The 20,760-nt window shown below is 37.6% G+C and overlaps 1 protein-coding gene across 4 annotated transcripts in view; it reads left to right on the top strand.

Moving 5' to 3' along the window:
- The window catches only part of PDE4D (phosphodiesterase 4D), a 785,924-nt gene that overhangs the window by 385,581 nt on the left and 379,583 nt on the right, over positions 1–20,760 (top strand). Inside the window, exon 1 of one of the 4 annotated variants that reach the window (XM_059175045.1) lies at positions 6,490–6,758. The exons of the other annotated variants lie outside the window; for them this stretch is intronic. Within the exon in view, the coding sequence (XP_059031028.1) occupies positions 6,670–6,758 (89 nt within the window). The 5' untranslated portion in view covers positions 6,490–6,669. Of the gene's footprint in view, positions 1–6,489; positions 6,759–20,760 lie in introns of those variants that run through there. 4 annotated transcript variants of the gene reach the window in all.

Below are 20,760 nucleotides of genomic sequence, written 5' to 3'. Positions count from 1 at the left end.
CATGAGATTGTTGTTATTTAGAAGATTCTTGTTATTTGGGGTCTTTTTCTTTCTCCCTAGAGAGTGATTTTATTTCTCAGCCTGGCAATTCCATCACTGCTTTAAATTGTTTGTTAACATAGTTCTAAAAAACTGAGAAGAGGCCATTTCTGTCCTTATTTGGTGTGTGGTCAACATGAGAGCAGCATGAGCTGGAGTCAGTGTTTCAAATGCTTTTGCAGTTAAATGACCTGTCTTGCAGCATCCCTTAAGTTTCAGAAAAATAAATAGAAGTGTTTCTATATTTAGGTGAAGCTGAGGATTTTGAACACTTGTGAAAAATCCATTAGCTAATTTTAGTAGAATTCCTTGTCCCTCCCACCCGCCTTTTTTTTTTTTTTTTTTTTTTTTTTTTTTTTTACTTCTAGTACATAGAACCAGGAGAGGGTTTGCAAATAAAACATTAAGATTTTGTTAAAGGACTAACTTGTAAAATATAACGGCTTGGTATTCTGTCCCTTTACATTTAGGATAAAAAGATTTCAAATAGAAAAAAAAATTACCCATCGAAATTGAAGATTGATAGCCCTTTTGCACTGGCAAAATGGTATTGCTACTTACCATGTTTATGAGGTGACCCATTCTACAGAACAATTTTGAACATTGGAAATGTTTCTAACAGTTAAAAAAAAAAAATTCCCTAGCTGACCAAAAAGCTTGACATTGTCAGTAGTAGTGCTTAAAACTTTGTGTGGTCTCTTCAAAATATTTTTGTATAAATTACCCTATTCATTCCTCTCCAAATCTCTTTGCAGTAGTTCTCATTTGGGTAAGTGAGGTATTGAAAATTTAGCAAGGTCAGGTAATAGTGCTCAAGGTCATGTGGCAAGTTTATGGCATGACTGTTGCTCTAATACCCTCTCTGTAATGCCCTGCATATTTGCCCAATGATGCTTCATCAAAAACCAAACCAAACCAACCAACCAAACAGCAACAAAAACAACAAGAAAACCCTAATCTGAGGATAGGCCTATAATTCACTTGGTCATAACAGTGGCAATTTTTTTTTTCTGGTTTTATTATTTTATTTATGGCTTTTTCAGAGAAAATATGTAAGTCCTACCATGGCAAAATGTTTTGCCCCTATTTGGGAACACAAAAGAATATAATAAAGGTGATGCATCTTCTTGTCGGAAGCCCTGAGGTTATTGGTTTGTTCATTCATTAAACATCATTGTGACTTATTTTCCTAGGTTAATTGCTGGGCCCTGGGCATCCAGTGGAGAAGCAAATATGGTCTATATCCTTTAGATGGCTAGGTGTGTGAGGGAAGACTGATGTTGAATAAGTAGTGATTACAAATGTGCTGAGAGTGACAAAGAGGAAGTGCAGAGTGCTGTGGAGACTTCCCTTGATCTGGTAAGCAGGGAAGGCTTCTTGGAGGAAGTAGCTTTCAAAATGAAATTCTATAATCCACCCTTTCACTTACTAGTCAATATCTAAGGAGAGGTTGTTGTTTTTACAGTCTGCACACATGAATACAATATTGGGAAAAAAAAGGTTTTCTGACTTTTAAAAATGTTATGCACAAAAAGTTGGACAATATGACAATTATTGACCCCAGAATATTTTACACACATTAAAAACATCATGTTTACTTCTTTATTTCAGGTGATTACCATATGTTAATTTGAAATTTTTTAAAGAATTTGACTCTATAATATTTCCTGTTGACTACTTAAAGAAATCTGTTTGGACTTTATCGGTCATCTAATAGATGCTTAATAAACATAAAATATATTACCCTTCCTGTTAGTTTTTCCCTCCTTGATTTCTTTCTTTCAGCCCCCATTTACCCAAGTATTTAGGACAAACTCAATGCTTTTTTGGTTAGAAATGGTTTGACTTAATTATCTTCTGAATTGCTAAAAAGAATCCTAAAATAATGTAGATGGAAACTTTAAATGTATAGTAAAACATTTGGATTCAAATCCAGTTTTATTTATCTTCTATTCTGATATTTAATCACACCTCTTGTCAGTTGTTTTATTTTATGTCTTAATAATGTTAGCTCTTTAATTACATTTTATTTCTGTTTGGGTCCTCAGACTAAAGTTTGTGTTTGTAGCCAATTAAAACACAGAGCACATTTTCCTAATGCTCTTAAGACTATGGGTACTATCAATTTTGTTAGCATTCTGTTAGTGCGACAACTTATAAGATCATTATTCTCCATTTTAGAACACAAAACAATTCACCTCTAAATCAAGTAGGCACATGTCAGGTTTAGAATGCCTATTTGAAAGCAGATCAAGAAAAGGCTAGTGTTATTTTGCGACATTTCCATTTGGAGTAATAATCCATAGTTGAGGGGTGCCTGAGTGGCTCAGTCAGTTAAGCATCTGACTCTTGATTTCATGATCTCTCTATTGTGAGAAAGAGCCCTGAGTTGGGCTCCATGCTCAGCAGGGAGTCCGCTAGGGATTTTTCTCTCTCCTTCTCCCTCTGCCCCTCCCCCCCCACTAAAATAAATAAATACATCTTTAAAAAATAGTTGATAGTTGGGGCGCCTGGGTGGCTCAGTGGGTTAAAGCCTCTGCCTTCGGCTCAGGTCATAATCCCAGGTTCCTGGGATTGAGCCCCACATTGGGCTCTCTGCTCAGCAGGGAACCTGCTTCCTCCTCTTTCTGCCTACCTCTCTGCCTACTCTTAATCTCTGTTGTCAAATAAATAAAATATTTTAAAACAAATAGTTGATAGTTGATTTTGGTAATACATGAATGTAATAAAAACCACAGTTATGGATACCATATGATTACTAGTTTAGAGAAGTGCGCAAGTCCGATTGTTAAATTTCCTTTTGGCATGCTCTTTTGCAATTGGTCACCATGAAAATAGAATTCTCACAGTGAAACTCCTGTCAGAGGTAGCTGATAAATGAACATGAAATGAGGTTGTTTGCTCCCAAGTTACCTTCTGCCACCTTCGAATCTGTGACCAGCCACGATTTCAAACTACAGCATTATCCTGGACCCTATCTCCGCCTGGTCTGGCTTCCTGAGGCAGTGTATTTCAACATAATGCAACGCCACTAATGTAACTCTTTGTTTCTCTGAAGTTCAGCTCACCAGCCCCCACCTGTCAAAATAGCGGCTTGGAGTATGCAAATGTCTATGTGGGTTGTGTTTAAAGTTTTCCACTTTTAAATTTGGGACTTCCAATTTGATTCATATTAGTTATCTCCTATAAAGGAAATGCTGAGTTTCTGTGTCACACACCAAACCCCAAATTTACCACTTGTAACATCTGGAATCTTGGAACCAAAATCCCAGAAATATTCGAGAGGCAAAGAAGATGCCTTATATAGAGCTGCAGAGCATAAGGTCTACATTATTGGGAGGAGGTGGGCAAGTTGTTGAGTTTTTAGGGATGTTAGGAATTATTGGATAGCGATTTGGTGGAGACAAAATTCAGATTTCAGAATCTGGTTTTCCTGGAGTTATAAGCTGAGTTTCCAGATTTAGAAGAAGAGATTGTCTCAGGGATGGAACTTCTCTGCCTCCAAATCCTGTTTCTACTAATATTCTTATGGGTAAAAGAGTGTTTAACAGTGACATGTTAAATATTCAAATTATTACCTTCTTTTTCTACCCTTTAATACATGTGCAATTAAAGTTATAAACATCTGTTTAAAATGTGAATGACAGCAAGGTTCATCCTAGCAAACACCTTATTTAATTTTGATTTTTTTCCAGATGTCTAAATTCATGTCTATGAAGTACTAGCCAGTTCTTCCATAGGATATTGATATTTACACTTGAAATCAAGCTTAATTTTACTCATGATTAATGTCAGAAATAATGTCAGAAATGTAGCTTATTTCTGTGACCTTGTTGAGGCCTAGGAACCTACAGGGGGATTATATATAACTGTATGGAAGAAATGAGAAGGAGGCAGTGAGTAATTATTTCAGGAAAAAAATAACATTAACATTGGAAGATACTTCTTATATCCACATCCGATTTCACATTAGGAAAAAGGACCACATTTTCCATTTCCCTGGTTATCATTTTACATTTACATTTTTTAAGATTTTATTTATTTATTTGAGAGGAAGAGAGCATAAGCAGAAGGACAGAGGGAGAGAGACAAGCAGACTCCCACTGAATGAGGAGCCCAATGCAGGGCTCAATTCTAGGACCCTGAGATCAGGTCCAGAGCCACAGGTAGATGCTCAACTGACTGAGGCACCCAGGCACCACTTACATTTACATTTAGATTGTTTTTATTCTGGTTAAAGATTCCAGTTGTCCAATGTCAAGAATCAGGGAAGAAAAGAAGGAAGAAATACTTTGGCAGTAATGAAACAGACAACTTTGCGTCTCTTTTGTTGTACATTTCCTTTAGAAAAAGTTGGACATTCCACAATATCTTCATTCTGCATTATAATTATGCCTTGGTGTTTTATCAGTCAGATATCAGTTAATAGAACATTCTTCTAAAAAGGTAAATTGGAATGGAGATAAAGACAGATGTTAGCCGAAATACCTATGACTGGCTCTATTCTGCGCAGTCCATCTTGCCATGACCAGTATAATTGGGATAACAAAGCAAATCGTGTTTTTTTTGCTCCCCAAGTCGTGTATGTGGACTGCAGCTTTTATTTTCAGGACACACTGAGGCTCTTTCACCTGTAAAATGTAAAATGCCACCAGTGAGGAAAGTTCTGTCCTATGTAGAAAGTGAGAGAAATTCATGTTAGCTAGTACCACCCCTCCTGCTCTCATGCCTGTCTGTGTGTTTCCCCCCTCTCCCCACTGTCTCCCTGGATCTGCTCTCAGGGGCTCCTCCTCACTCCGCATTCTCCTGTGCTTTCTAACTTCAGTTTCAGATAAAGCCATGCTACCAAACACCAAGTTGCTCAAGCAGCTTCCTAACTCTGCCAGGAGTATTTGCATTTTCTCCGAGCTGTCCAAAGTGGGAATCAAATAGTTTAAAAGAATGAAATGATAATAGTGAGATTTCATCTACCAAGAAGGGCAGACTCGTGTAGGTATAGACACAGGCACTTTCTTGGTCTTTCTCAAAGAATACCTGAAAGGTGGCCTCCAATTTTGCTCTTGTGGGTTGTGGATCCATGGACAAAAGCAGCAAGGTGGGATTTGTGAAGCATGTGAATACTGATGGTTGATTCAGAGAGAACGTGTCTGTTTATGAACTCTTGGCTCCTCCAAATTTGCTCGTGCTTAGTCAGCTCTCTCCTACTCACTCTTGGAGCCCATCTGCCAGATAACAAAGAGGTGAAACTATGAAAATGTTTTCTATTGCTTCTTCACAAAGCTGATATGGAACCTGTCGTGCTCTCAAGAACCCCTGGTGTGCCAGATCCTGTGGGGGAAAATACGTGTCCTACTTACTTACTTGAGCTTTTATAAAAAGTACATGAATGTTTTGGACCCCTTGGCTATGTCAGAGATAGACAGGTTGGTATTGGTCTCCAAATTTGGCACATGTGATGGCCATCAGTAAGTTCAACTGTCGGCCCATTTTGTCCAGCTCAGAGCAGGTTAAATTCACTCTCGAGCACTCCAAGCCTCTCTAATCTTATCTGAGAGAAGTGGAGTTCTGCCTTGGTTTACAGTTGAGGTCACCCATGGGGCATTGTTTGGACAGGGACTGATGGAATTATGCTGCACTGTTAACATTAAATACCACTCTGCGGTGAGGAGTGATGACGGCATCGGGGTCCTTTGACTCCTTGCATACAACATCTTGAAATATATACCTCCCTGAAATGTGCTGGACTCATAAAGCATGTGAAGGGCTCTGTTTGGCTTTCGTCATTTATTTAATTTGAAAGAAAGTGTTTTAAGGGATTTATCAGGGAGTTAAGAAATGTTTCTAAGGACTAGGAAATGAACAAGGAAAATTGATCTTTGTTGTCAAAGTCATGCATTATAATTGCCTCTCCAAGGTGACACGCCATCTCCTTGAGGGAAAAGCTGCCAAAAGCTTTGAAAGTGATCTGCCTGTTTTCTTCTCACGCTGACTTGGAGGGAGGTGCTGGTATTTCAGGACGATTAAATCCTTGTGAAAGTTTTGCAACTAATGATGTCCATCCCTGTTTCTAAGAGAAGTTGGAATAAAGAAAATTCTATTTGGCATCTAGTTGTGTGAAATGTAGTAATCTTTGTTGAATTTCCCCATTGTAGATATGTTATTACTTTTTTTTTTTTTTTTTTAACAAAGGGCCCTCTGTTAACCTCTTTTTCTTTTAAACTTTGCATTTGATGAAAAGGTTCACCCACAATCAATCATACTTTTCATTGTGTGTGTTTATGTGCGTTTCGTGCTTTTCAGGAGTGGCATGTGACTATGCTGTTTAATCAGGACTATATTTAAAAACAAATTTGTGAGAGTGTGTTGCTCATATTATTAATGAGATAAGGTCTGAGTGAAGCAAGCTCTGTCGCAAAGGGCAAGTGTCATGCAGCAGGAAGTCCTGGCCATCCCTCCCACCCCTGCTTCAGCCAGCCTGCCACCTCCTTGTCAGCGCATACCTCCACACAGAGGAAATGCCCTCACTCAGCCACAAGTGCCTCCTGCTCAGCGTGGGGCCCTCAGGCCCCCGGGCCCTGTACCAACTCTGACTTTCTGCGGTTTCCAGCGATCCTGGCACCTTCCTTACAAATGGCTTTTCTTTGGGATCCTCAGGGAGTCACAGTGCCAGGACCATCTCCCAGAGCCAAAACAAGATTGCGTTTCTCAAAGTCCTACAGGTATCACTCTTTACTTTTTGTAGCCGGGAAGAATTTTTTTTAATCAGTCTCTGTAGCTTTAGTCCTTCCCTCCTCACCCCACCCTCCGAAATATGCTTTTGCCCTGTGTTGATCTATTTAACTCCTAACATGCGTTGCTAGCCATATATGAAATATGAGTGACCAAGAGATGAACCTTAAACTTGTCGGGGGTATGTGGGAACCTGAGAAGTAGCAGGAAGTTAACTAACTCTAAAAGCTAATTTTGAGTGTTAAATGGTGAACTTTAAAAAAACAGCATTCTATTACTGGCATCTGGAAAACAAGAGTATTAGCATCCCTGATGGAGTTAAAAAAGAGTCAACATTGGTCATGCTAACTTTCAGTTAACCCTGTAAATGTTAGGAAAGGTATCTTGCTTGATTAAACAGGCAATCAAGCAATAAAAAGGAAATACTACTATCTTGTTTATAAGGGTTTCCGGGCACATTTACATGGAAAAGTTGCAACTGTCTCTGGAATCTAGATGGTACTTTAGTGTTTTAATCTTGTTCAGGAGAATTAGATACCATAAAATCAAAATCGATGTTCTGTTAATCGTTTCTTTCTGAAGATTTCTATAGAAATCATATGAAAGATCTTGACTTTATGATCTCAATAAATCGTCAATGACAACATTGTTTTATGTCCAAGTTAGCTTATTTTAACCAAATAACTAGAAAAAAAAAAGAAGACAGTGAGGGAAAAAAAATCTTTGATTTCCTTCTCTGCTGAGTATTCTAGCTATTTACAAGGAAAAGATTGATCTTCACACTTTTGTTTGTTTGCTTCTGATTGGTTAGTCTGCAAGCAGTGAAAGCTATTTCAGGAAAAGCAAATACAGCTGAAACTGTTTGCAAAGTTTTGAGAATATCTTTCTTATTTAGACCAAATGCAACATATCTGGGGACTACTTGGCCTATATAGAAGTATGCATTAAATTTGGGTTATAATGTCTTCTGATTTACTTGCATAAAAAGCATTTGAATTTTGGTTTAAAATAATTCATGAGTAAATTCATGGGAGACCGTATAGAAAATAGTGCCCTCAGAACTTATTCAGGAACTGTAAAATCAGAGAAAGCAAATTCTATAATTCACTTATAGGAACAATGCATGAGCAAATTTTGACCACGATAAATAAAAATTGGCAGCTAAAAGTGTAGGTAGCAGTTCCATTTATTTCTAGTTCAAAACAAAAGAAATACCATTTACTTTTTATTAATTATATTAATTTATTAGTTATAAATACAGTGAAACAGTAGAAATGATACACCCTACTATGCATTCTACTGAATGCACATCTCATGCTTATTATTTGCATCTCATGCTTCTTATATACTAAGTTGTATGCTCATCAAAGATTTGTAAACATTACAGTGCTTATTTCCAATAGATGGTGACCTCTCGACTCTCCTCATCATTGAGACCTGATTACAAGTCCCAGGATATCATACATGTCTAGCTACTGGATAGTGTGAAAGGACTAACATGTGGCACTAGTGTTTCAGAAATATTAAAAAAAATTCAATTTAAGCTCTACTTTATGATTTGCAGATACATTATGAAACTTGCCTTCATCTGGCAAAGTTATTTCATTGTCCTTCAGTCAAATTCCAGTCCTTTCCAAAATAAAACAAATAGTGAGATGTGTAAGGATGAGTTTTCCATGGATTTAAGTGCCCTTGTTGGTAGTTCTAACACGCCTTTTTCCTAGCAAGAGGTTAGAGTGATATCCTGAATCACCATCATGGGCCTATCTCTTTTGGAGATATCTCTTTTTGGAGATATCTCTTTTTGATAGACCTTGTCTCTCATCAGTTTGCTTTTAATTTGTGTGTGAACCACACATGTAATAAACAGTTTTACATACTGTCTTCACTATACTTTGGGTGCTCTTTTGTCTCTCCATTTGGACTATAAATCCTTTGATGCCATAAGCTCGCTTATATGTGACAGGAGTGCCATTAATGCATATTTGATGAGACATCTTGCTATACTGTTTTAGTTGCTATCACTATTTTATTTTGAAAGTCAACTTGTTGAATAATCAGGGCCTATCACAGGCCAAGAGTCCAGTGGAAGGTTAGGGAACTAGGAGGGCCGATGGCCACTCTGGTCTCACATTTTCAGAGGTCTGTTAGTGTTCAAAAAGATTATGCATTCAATACAGCAGTATACTGACAATAATGAAAAAAAAATGTTTATCGTACAACTATAAATTTTTAACAGACTACACCATCTCAAATGAACCACAAATCAATATATGCATGTATGTACACCCACACACAGGCACACACACACTTAAATTCTATAGTTATCTTGTGAATAGCACATTTTTGTTGCATAGCTTTCCTAGAGTTAAAGGTATTAAACTGATTGATGTAAACATATAAATTTTCCCACAACTTTGCAATTCTATTTTTGCATTTTTTTAATATGAGATCCTTAAAACATGGACATAGCTTAAGCTTACCTTGACCTTTGAGAGGCTTTGGGTATGATTTTACTATTTTTTTTTAAAGATTTTATTTATTTATTTGACAGACAGAGATCACAAGTAGGCAGAGAGGCAGGCAGAGAGAGAGAGGGAAGCAGGCTCCCTGCTGAGCAGAGAGCCCGATGCGGTACTCGATCCCAGGACCCTGAGTTCGTGACCCGAGCCGAAGGCAGCGGCTTAACCCACTGAGCCACCCAGGCGCCCCTGATTTTACTATTGAAACAATTGAAATAACAATTGAATAACATTAGCGAAAAGTTCTTCATTGAATTTCTCCTTTATAAGACTGTTGGTTTAAATGAAATATTTTATATTCTTTAAGTCCTCAAATGTGGCTAGTATAATAAATAGTATAATTTTTTTTTTTTTCCTTTGGAGATTGAATGGATGTGAATGCCTGATACTGGTGGTACACTTAACTTTAAACTGGAGTAGTTTTCTTTGGTGTTGTTTCCCCTTTCTTGTAACATTCAGGGTTACCAAGTCTGTAACGTTCAGGAAAACCAAGTCTATAACATGTGAAATTCAGTAAAAGAGTCTGCTTTGTTAAAGTAATAGCAAATCATATGCATTGAATGAGTATTCATCCCTGAGAAATACGATTTTAGACAGTTATTCAGTGCTTAAAATAGATTTGAAAGTGTTTTTTCAAGCAGTGACAAATTTTTCTCTTCTGTTGGTAAAATGTGTTATTATAAAAAGCCAAATATGATTAATACATAGCTTATTAAGCCAAATTTGATTTGATTCGGAGAGAGAAACAAGAGGATTACATACTTAGGAGGCTTATGTTCATCTATGGATCTGGAATGAGTGTCAATCCTTATTTAGAGCCACTCCTTTCCTATCTTTTAGAGAGAGAACGGCGGAATGGTGTGTTCATCACATTAGGTTTGAGGAGATAATGTAAATGAATGAATTTATGTTGGAGTTTTAAATATAGTACCAAAAAAAAAAAAAAGGAAAGAAAATGCTCTGGGAAGGAAAGAAAGAATGAGGAGTAATAAGACTTAGCAGGTTGGTGGATTCTGCCAACTCCCCAAGGGAACTATGCTGGGACATTTTGTTTCTCTAAATGTTATTGTTTAAAAGTATACTAGGGGCACCTGGGTGGCTCAGTGGGTGAAGCCGCTGCCTTCGGCTCAGGTCATGATCTCAGGGTCCTGGGGTCGAGTCCCGCAACGGGCTCTCTGCTCAGCGGGGAGCCTGCTTCCCTCTCTCACTCTCTGCCTGCCTCTCTGCCTACTTGTGATCTCTCTGTCAAATAAATAAATAAAATCTTTAAAAAAAAGTATACTAGCATTTAAGGAAACATTAAATAGAAAGCTACTCTTCAAGAGATGGTCTTGTCTTCCAACCAGAACAAATCACAAAACTGTCTGCTTCCTCTCTTCTCAGAAAGGGACCTTAAAAAAAAAAAAAAAAAAAAATTGGGGTGTATATGGGGTGGGTGGAATGCAAATAGAAGAGAAAGTCATCCAAGGTACATTTAGGACAGAGATGATTCCACTAGCATCCCATAGGCCAGAAGCAGAAACAGTTCTTGTTTTCCCATCTCTTATACTAATAGGGTTCGTGGGATATACTAAATAATTGAGTCTCCAAAACTCTCCAAATCTCTTTTTTGCCAGTAGTTTCAACATCAACATCCCTCCCCCAGCATTTTAACAGAGCTGCCAAATAGGTGATTAATTAAATGCTTGTAAGCATACTTGTACCTGTTGTAGAAGGGCTTAACAAATGAATTTTTTAATGGGAAACAGACCAATCAGTGAAAAGGAGAGTTAACAAGCAATCAGATAGAGAAACAAGATAGAAGCACAAGTGATTTTGAGCCATGGAAAGATAAAGCTGTTTTTACTAAAACAAAAAGCCTTCAATGACTTTAAATCATCCCTGTACTCTTAGAAACTTACATTCAGACCTGCAACTTGGATCTGGACATTTGATAATAACAAATATGAACAAGAACAAGAGGAGATTGTGGTTTCAACAACTCTGTTACCACGAAAACCTGAGCAGAGAGCATGGTCAGTTGTTGATCTAGTACCGACTAGAAATGCAGGCAGAGCCAAGGCCTTAGGAGGGGAGATGGGGGCCACCAACAGATCAGTACGCTGGGTTGTAACTTCCCAGATTTAACATTCATGCCTCCCATGGCATAGCATTTTTTAAAGCTTTTCAGATATAAATGGCGTGATGACTTCTGTCTCTAATGCCCCATGGCTCATCTCATTTGATTCTATAGGGAGGAGAATGGGACACTTACCACTGAATAGGAGAGAAAGAATGGAAGGTTCAGAGATCAGAGGCCATACAGACACAGGAAGGCAGTAAAATCTGAAATAATACTAAGTAATAACTGAATAATAAGATCTAATTTCTAATGGGCACTTATTGTGTGCCATGGCATGTTCCCAGTAATGTATACATTATTTCATTTCATCTCACAAAACAACCCAATGAAGTAGATCTAGTATCGTCTTTATTTTAACAGCTGAGGTTATTTTAACAGCAGAGTTTAAGAAATGTGCCCAAGTTTGATCCCGGGCAGTTTGTCCTAGAGCCTAGACTTCTAATAGTCCCTCTGCTCCCTCCAGTTTCCTTACCATATCTTCCCATGACCACACAGGGAGTTCCATCATGAGAGGTGCTATTCTAATAGATTCCTATTCTCCTCAGATCAATTCAGAATTTTTCTCTGGGGAAAGAGGACCTTGTAATTTGATATAGAGCATGGCTTAGTAGTCAATTAAAAAATAAATTTACTAAATAATATCTGAACTATCAGCTAACATAATTGGTACTGGTTTAAAGCAGTGTTAAACAAGAGCCTCAAAATTTAAGTATTTCTTGGGGCACCTGGGTGGTTTAGTCGGTTAAGTGACAGACTTTGATTTCTGCTCAGGTTATGATCTTGGGGCTGTGATTTGAACCCTTCCTCCAGCTCTGCACTGGGCATGAAGCCTGCCTACGGTTCTCTCTCTCTCCCTCTCCCTCCACCCTGCCCCCTCCTCTTTCTCTCTTTAAAAAATAAATAAAAATAAAGAATTTCTTAAGAAAAGAACAAACAGGGGCTCCTGGGTGGCTCAGTCAGTTAAGTGTCTGCCTTTGGCTCAAGTCATGATCCCAGGGTCCTGGGATGGAGTCCCGCATCAGGCTCCCTGCTCATTGGGGAGCCTGCTTCTCCTTCTCCCTCTGCCTGCTGCTCTGCCTACTTGTGCGCGCTCTCTCTCTCTAATAAATAAATAAAATCTTAAAAAAAAAAAAAAAAACGGTGATTAAAGCGACCTGGCTTCATCCTCTCCCTGGATTTTGCTCCATGGGCTTCCGTCTGGCTCATCTCATCTGGCCAGAAACATTGCTCATGTGGTTGTATTTCACTGCCAAAATGTTGCTCCTTGGCCAGCTGTTCAGTGGAGCCTGAAGATTCTCTGAGCAAAAGAAGTCAACTTCATCCTATTTCATGTAGCTGGCATTGTTTTGAATATTAAATGGGCCTTCTTAACAATATTCCAAATTGGGAGTAATATTAACATATTTGAAAATGGGAAAAAAATTAGTTACCATAAAGGCAACATAACAGTCATTATAGGAATAGCAGGAAGGTTAACAATCTTAACAAACCTGTGGTAAAGTAGCATGGTATAGGGGAAGACTTTGTCTTTAGAACTGAACAGATGAAGTTTGAATCCCTTTTTTCTGCTTTCCTGCCTGGGCAATTTCCCTAACCTTTATTCGTAGATTCCATGTCTGTAAATGGAAAATATTAATGCCTACTTCAAAAGGCCATTGCACCCCTCAATGAGAATATGTACAGAAAAGTGGTTTGCCTACCCCCTCTTTATAGCATTTTCCAATGTCCTCTTATCATTTCATCAATTTTGTGATGGATGCTTCTTTTTCAACTAGGTTTATAGGTTAGTCATTATCACTGGGGCAACATTTGGTTACAGAATAGTACAGTTCAGCTCACAGATTGCATATATAAACAGCTGGATCTTTGCAAGGTACTGTGGACTAATGGATGGGAGCTGGCTGGCTTCCGAGCCACACTGCTGATGTTCAGATTTCCGTACTTGCATTCATAGCTATTAGACACTGGAAAATTATTGAACTTGATTGCCTCAGTTTCCTGATCTGTAAAATGGGATGTTATGAGGATTAAGTCTGTTGACCAAATATAGTTCCTGGTACATGGTAACACTAAAATAAATGTGAGGTATTATTAATGCTAGAATGTAAGCTCCATGTGAGAGTAATTTTTGCCTTCTTTTTTCTAACTCTTTATTTTTAATACCTGTGGGGTATGTGACATGGTATAGGTGGTTGATGAATATGCCTTGAATGAATGAAACTATCAGCAAATCTTTTTAGACCCCTGACAAGAATGGGGACACTGTACTTCCTTTCCTCATGTTCACAGAGCAAAAGCTGAAGAGACCCAAGAGTTCATCTGCTCAAACCCATCATCTTACATTGCAAAACCTAAAGACCAGGGCACCTGGGTGGCTCAGTTTGTTGAGTGTCAGACTCCTGAATTTGCTCAGGTCACATTCTCAGAGTGGTAGATCAAGCCCTGCCTAGGGTTCTGTGCTGGACCTGGAGCCTGCTTGGGATTTTTTTCTCCTCTGCCTGCGCCGTGTGACACCCCCTCCACACCCACCCAATGTAAGAAAAAAAAGAAAAGAAGAAGAAGAAATAAAACGAAAAAAGAAAACCCTCAAGACCTAAAGAAAGCCCAGGTCATCAAATTTGATAGTGTCACAGCCAGAGCTCGAAACCACGGCTCTGTGCGCTTATGCACAAAATTTTCCTCCAGTGTCCCACCACCTCACTTCAGTGTAGATCCCATCTAAATCGATGTCTTTGGTAAGGCAGCAAGCACAATGGTTTAGCACATATTTTCTGCAACTAGGGAGGAGTGCAAGAATCAGAATTGGGGAGCCACCACAAAAAGATGGGTTTCTAAATACTAGAAAGACTCCTTCAAGTAAAACTAAGACACTTTACTTACAAGTCTAAAAATCCCTTCCTACAACAATTGCAATAGGGTTTGTGTAGGGACCTTTTTGTAAATAAAATTTTTGTGAAAGCACTTAGGAGATCTCCTAAATTGAAAGAAAGTCCAATCTGGAGCAGCATTCAAAGGGATATGTGCAATTAGCAAGGCAATGCCAACCAGAAACAGAGATGAAGAGGGAAAATAAGGCTTGAGAGTTCTCTATACTATCAGGACAGCACCCGGAGAAACCACAGACAGAAATACATAAAACTGTGCGATTATTACAAAAGTCCTGATTAAGTGGTGGCTATGGGCTACAAACCAGCATGGAGCACTGTCAAATGTGGACAGGCAGGAGAGGCAGAAATCAAGGTGGCTGAAAAAGTAAAGATGCCCCTCAGTGCTGAGAGCTTGTAATTATGCTTGTGAATAGTTCTGATGGCCCATGTGAGAGTTTCTAAACTATACCATTTCTCAATATGTAATGGAAGTGAGCTTCCATGTTTAAGTCGTGGCTAATAAAATTTATATTATTGTCATTATGCTAATTTCATGATTTTCAGTAGTAGAATTTTGAATGTAAGTCATGCAACTGGGGAATTCCCAACACATAATTTTAAGGGACAGTACCTTCAATGAGTGGTCCGAAGAAGACTTGTTTAGTCTGAGCAGAGCAAATAATGAACACTTTACAAGACAGCGAGAATTTTCTTCTGTGCCCCTTCCTTTGCTGCTTCTCATTTTGGAGGTCCCAGCCCTGATGTATTTTGCTCCAGCCCGATACCCACCTCCTGCTTTCACTATGCCCCCTCCTAACTTCCATTTTGTTTTTCACTTTTGAACCACAATTGGAGAGCTTTCCTAATTTTCATTTTTTTTTACTGTGTTTTCTTTTTTTTGAATTTTTTTTAAAGATTTTATTCATTTTTTTGACAGAGAGGGAGAGATAGCGAGTAAGAGAACACAAGCAGGGGGAGTGGGAGAGGGAAAAGCAGACTTCCTGCTGAGCAGGGAGCCAGATGTGGGGCTTGATCCCAGGACACTGGGATCATGACTTGAGCTGAAGGCAAACGCTTAACGACTGAGCCACTCAGATGCCCCAAATTTTCTTGACAAGAGGCTAAGAAAACCTCTGACTTCCTGTAAGGCTGAGTTAGACAAGTATGCAGAGTTATTGTGAATCAGAGCAAAAGAAAATCCCTTTGGCAAGGGAGAGGACAATATGGAAGTAATAAGTTTGTCGAATTGTATGATTTAATACCTGAAGATAATGTGAATTTGGAAGGGAACAACTCAAATGTTAAAGAGAAAAGATGAATTTGTGAACAGAGTAGATACACCCTACTTTAAGTATGTGAAGTCAATCAAATGCAAAAGATAGACATTTCAAGAGTAACAAGTATGTATGTTCTATTCGGAAAAGAGCTTGAGAGTGAACCTAAGAAGCTTTGTGGTGGGCTAAAGGAATAAGCTAAGAACTAATGTGACCATGAAAAAATCACTCAAATGTAATGAGAAGTCCTATACAAGATGAATACATTCATTCAGGAACTATTTTCGAATGCCCCGATAAGCCTTTTCATTAGTGGGCTGGTGAATGTTAACAGCCAGCTTCCTGTGAACAGACACATACACACACACACATACATACACACACTCACACAAAGCCCATTTGTAGTACTTGCTGATTTCCATGGCAAAAATCTTCCCCGTGGCCCATTTCAAGTTGTAGAGGGCACTAAATGGAGAGTTAGCAAGCAATATAGCACTTATAGATATGTAGGTATAAATGACCTCTAGAACATACATGATATGACAATGTAGGCAAACTATAAGTGAGGAGTTTTGAATATTTATTAGGTAATTATAATTTAATTATTTAATTAATTTTTAACTATAAGTTTGTATAATTTAACTTTCTATAGTTGCTACACATAACAACAATTTGTCCATACTCCTGAAAATTTGAGAGTCTGCTTTTGTCAGCTGGTATGGACAACTCCTTCATCCCACCATGCCTCCTGCCTTCTTAGCCACCTAAAACTATTGACCTTATGGTACGGATAGAATAATGAGTAATATGAATTAGATCTTTGCTCTCATAAAGCTTGCACTGTAGTAGAAGGCAGAAAACAAACCAAGTTAACAACAAAATAAAATAACATCGGTACTGAGATAAGAGATTCTGCTTGGAAAACTCAAGGAAGCCTTCATAAAGAAAACAAAAGTTTTTTTACTTAGAAGCTGAAGTATATCCATTCCATATATCCGTAATTACATGGCAGTCCTAGGCAGAGGACGTAACTCAGAACTGCACCAATTTAATGGAAGCACATGAATATTGACCTCATCACTGACTGTTCTTGGGCAAATCAGAGTCCAGTCTCCTCACTGAATTTGCCTTTGTCTCTCCTTTATTATAGACATGTAAGGAGGAGGAGGAAAAGGGAACGTTAAAAATCAATAGCAGTAGCATATCCTATAGTAGTATTTTTTTTGGCTTGGTTTATCTGTCCATGTCAGCCCCAAAACATAGATGTCATAGCTAAGAGTAATGATGTGAGGAATTTTCTATTTTCAAAAGCAACCGTACAAATTTAAAATGTTGGATTAGAAGGAAAACTAGTCAGACCAACTTTTCTCTAACACATAAATTTTTAGGATGGTGCCTGTAAATATTATGTTTCTAATGCTTGTTCCTTGATCCCTCTTGGCAATTAACTTGCCTTTAATAGATTTGTAGACTATCCACTTGAAGTTGGTATGGATAAAGGAATGCAATGGCAGAATTTGTTTATATAGGATAATAAAATGGATTGGCTGGGAAGAGAGGTCTAACTCAGTAAAGTAGCCTTGGGATTTTTCTTTCTGCATAATGACAATGTTTAGATAGATGGAAAATGAAAAACTAGCTGAATCTGATTAGTGTTCTCATCTAAAGGGAAGGTTTATGTCCTGTTTAAGGATCGCATTAATTTGATGATGTAAGTACATTCTTTAGTGGAAGAGAGGTCACTGTAAGGGAGAGAAACATGAGCCAAAAATTCTTTTGCTCTTTTGGGGTCATACTTGATAAAAAGTTCTCATTTGTGGTTCCACAAAGTATCACTACCCTGATCTCAGATGAACGGAAAGACATACATCTCATATGCTCATATACTCACATAATTGTTTTATTTCTGTATCTTACCATTGCCTAGAAAATGACTAGGTATTTTCCCACCATAACCTTCTCTAGCCATTTGTTACAAAGTTCACAATGTCTTAAGCAAATGCAGTTGCCTATTGCCAACAGTGTTGGTGCTGCTGGTGGGTATATTTTTGTTTAGTCTCCCCTGGTAGAGGAAGAGGATTGCTACAACTTCTGTTGTGTGCTCTGCTCCCCTGAACCTTTGCTGAGATACTTACTGACCAAAACAAACAAACAAACAAATAAAATCTCAGGTATCTCTTCCTAAAGAAAATTCATTTAGACTGAGGCAACAGAATCAGCAGAGAAATCTCACTTGCAGAAATGGCAAGAAAGGGAAAGAAGACATTTCTGTTGAGGGAAACAATTATCTTGTATTTTGAAATGAATTTAAAAGGCTTAATGTTTGTTTTAGCCCTATAAGACTTAAAAAATAACTATCTTGCCTAGCCAGTATTGGTGAAAAGGGAAGGGACTCTCTTTCCTTGTTAAATTATTTATTAACCTTAACCCTCTAAGAGAATTCTGATCATTAGGAGATGATAAGTGTGAATGCACAATGGGGTGAGAAAAAAAATGCTTAGCCACACTCATGTAACTAGCATTCAGATCCAGAAATGAAACATGACCTAAGATACCCTTTTATCTTCCATTCAGTCACTATGCTTCCAAAGATAACCACCATCCTGACTTCCAAGAGCATAGATTTGTTTTGCCTGTTTCTGAACTTTTTTATGAATGAAATTATCCAGTATAATCTCTTCTGTTTTGGCTTCTTCCTATTGATATTCTGATAGTAATATTCATCTATATTGTTTTGTGTGTTTGTAGAATGTTCATTCTCGTAATCATATTTCATCAAGTGAATATATTGCAAATTACCTGTTAATTTGTTGATGGTTAGTTGGGTATTTTAGTTTGAGGCTATTACGAATAGAGATACTATGAACATGCTAGGATATGTCATTTGATAAACAAGTGTACATGGAGTATGTGTAAGTTTTTGTGCATACACCTATGATGGATGTATCCTGAAGAGTAGAATTTCTGGGTTGCCATTTATGCATGTTTTTAAATACCACCAAATAAGTTCCTAAAGTGGTTGTACAATTTACATAATTCCCAAAGCAGTGTTCTGGTTCTCCACCTCTTTGCCAAAGGGCAGGCCATTCATTTTCAATGACAGCATCTCAAATAATTACCTAGGAGATGGATATTCTGATTTACAGGATCACTTTTTCCAGGAATAGTGAAGCATTTACTTTCTACCTCTCCTCATGATAAATAATACACACCTATGAAATGAGTGTCCCTAGTAGAAAACTTGACTTGCTGTGCAGAAAGAGAATTGACCCTGTCTTTGATCCATAATCAATTTAAGTCTGTAATCTTATTCTTACATTTTATTCAGATTCATTTGTCAACCCAACAACCATTGTGAGCAAAACCAATTAATAATATTTTTATTCTATTTTAAAATGACCATCTCCTGCTTTTAGTTCTAATTGTATATCCTATGCTTATATTAAAGGTTTATCCATCCCATAAATTATTTCTTGGAAAAGTTGTTTTTTACTTTCCTGAGCCAAATTAACGTCTGTAAACACACTAGTGAATACATAAGCAATGAAAGTCATGATACAGTACATTCCTTTTATTCTTTTTCTTCTTTCTTTGTCTTTACTTATTTATTTTTAATGAAAATTTATTTATTTACTTATATATTTATTTAATGTCAATATTCTGGTAACATATAATCCTCTTTTGTATGTCATCCCCTCCAAAACTCATCATAAGCTGATTTATGATATCAGTCCGACTTCTGGTACATCAAGTAAGTAAGCTGACCCAGGTTCAGTTTGTACCATGTCAAAATGTGATCATTAATTTTAGATGATGACTGGAGAAATTTAGCATGTGTAATAACTATGGGTCTTATTTCTTGAAGCTTTCAAAATCCAATCCTAAATCTCTCTAGTTGATGGCATATTCTGTAGAATAAAAAGGAAATTTAAGGCAGTATAAATATATCCTGGGGGGTTCATGATATGAAACAATGTTTACTTTGTTACCAGACGGCTAGTTTAAATCACAAACTTTGAAAATAAGACTTTCTATATCAGGTCACCTGCCTTGAAAATTGGGAAAGGCATTAAGGATTTATAATGTTCTCTTTTCAAATTTTAATCTCTACCTTAGTGGGCTCCTGAAGTTGTTCTATTTGAGCTTCACTCTTAGGTTCCTCAGAAATGAGGTTCTACTAAAAATATAATCCTTAGAACCAACATTTCTCAGTGCCTAAAACTCCCTAGGTCCCACTGGAACTCTTAACAAATTCTTTCAGTTCACTAAAATGTAGTTACCAATATATATCAGATAGCAACTTAGCATAGTTTATCATTTTGTCAGTGATAAATAAAAATGCATTATTGAGCCTTGGTAAATAGCCCACGGAATTCATTTTAACCTACCAAATATTTCAAACTATCAAATCTTTTAGCAAAACTGCTAAGGAAAAACTATTTTCAATTCCCTGTTGTCCTACCTCTTGCTCTAGGGGTGACCATAAGATATGAAATGTCCAAATTCAAACAGTAAGGGGGGTGCTAAGGATAAGGTTCATCTTTTAAGTAGTTCACTCTAATAGTCATTAAATACAGCTGGGTCCAGCAGGCATGATAGCATTCAGCCTCTATTGGAGAACTTATTCTGAGAGTAATTTATAGAAGAATCTGACAGCGGGGGAAATACTACTTTGGAAAATAAAATAAACAAAGAACATGATTGTTCAGCCTTTATTTTTATCTTAGATTTTTCCTTTCTTCTTTAAATATTTTATTTATTTATTTATTTATTCGTCAGTGAGAGAGAGAAAGAAAGCATAAGTAGAGGGACAGACAGGCAGAGGAAGAAGCAGGCTCCCCACCGATCAAGGAGCCTAATCTGAAACTTGATCCCAGGTCCTGGATCATGACCTGAGCCTAAGGCAGAGGCTTAACAAACTGAGCTACCCAGGCATCCCTCGTTTTACTATATTTAAAGGAATATATAGCTTATGCTCAGTATCAGAACCTGAAGAACTGACACTTCTTCTGAAAAGAAGGCAGTTTGTTATTAAATACTAAATACCGTGTTTTAGGCTGTGCCTCTAAAAACTGGATGCACACATATCTTTGGGGGATCTTGTTAAACTGCAGTAAGGCCTGAGATTTTGCATTTCTCCACCAAGCTCCCAGATGGTGTTAATGCTGCTGTTCTTCAGACCCCAGTATGAGTAGAAAGGATTTAGG

Source organism: Mustela lutreola, chromosome 5 (genome assembly GCF_030435805.1).
Source record: "Mustela lutreola isolate mMusLut2 chromosome 5, mMusLut2.pri, whole genome shotgun sequence".
NCBI lineage: Eukaryota > Metazoa > Chordata > Mammalia > Carnivora > Mustelidae > Mustela > Mustela lutreola.
The sequence above is the reverse complement of the archived record's forward strand: the minus strand, read 5'-3'. Positions and strand labels throughout refer to the sequence as shown.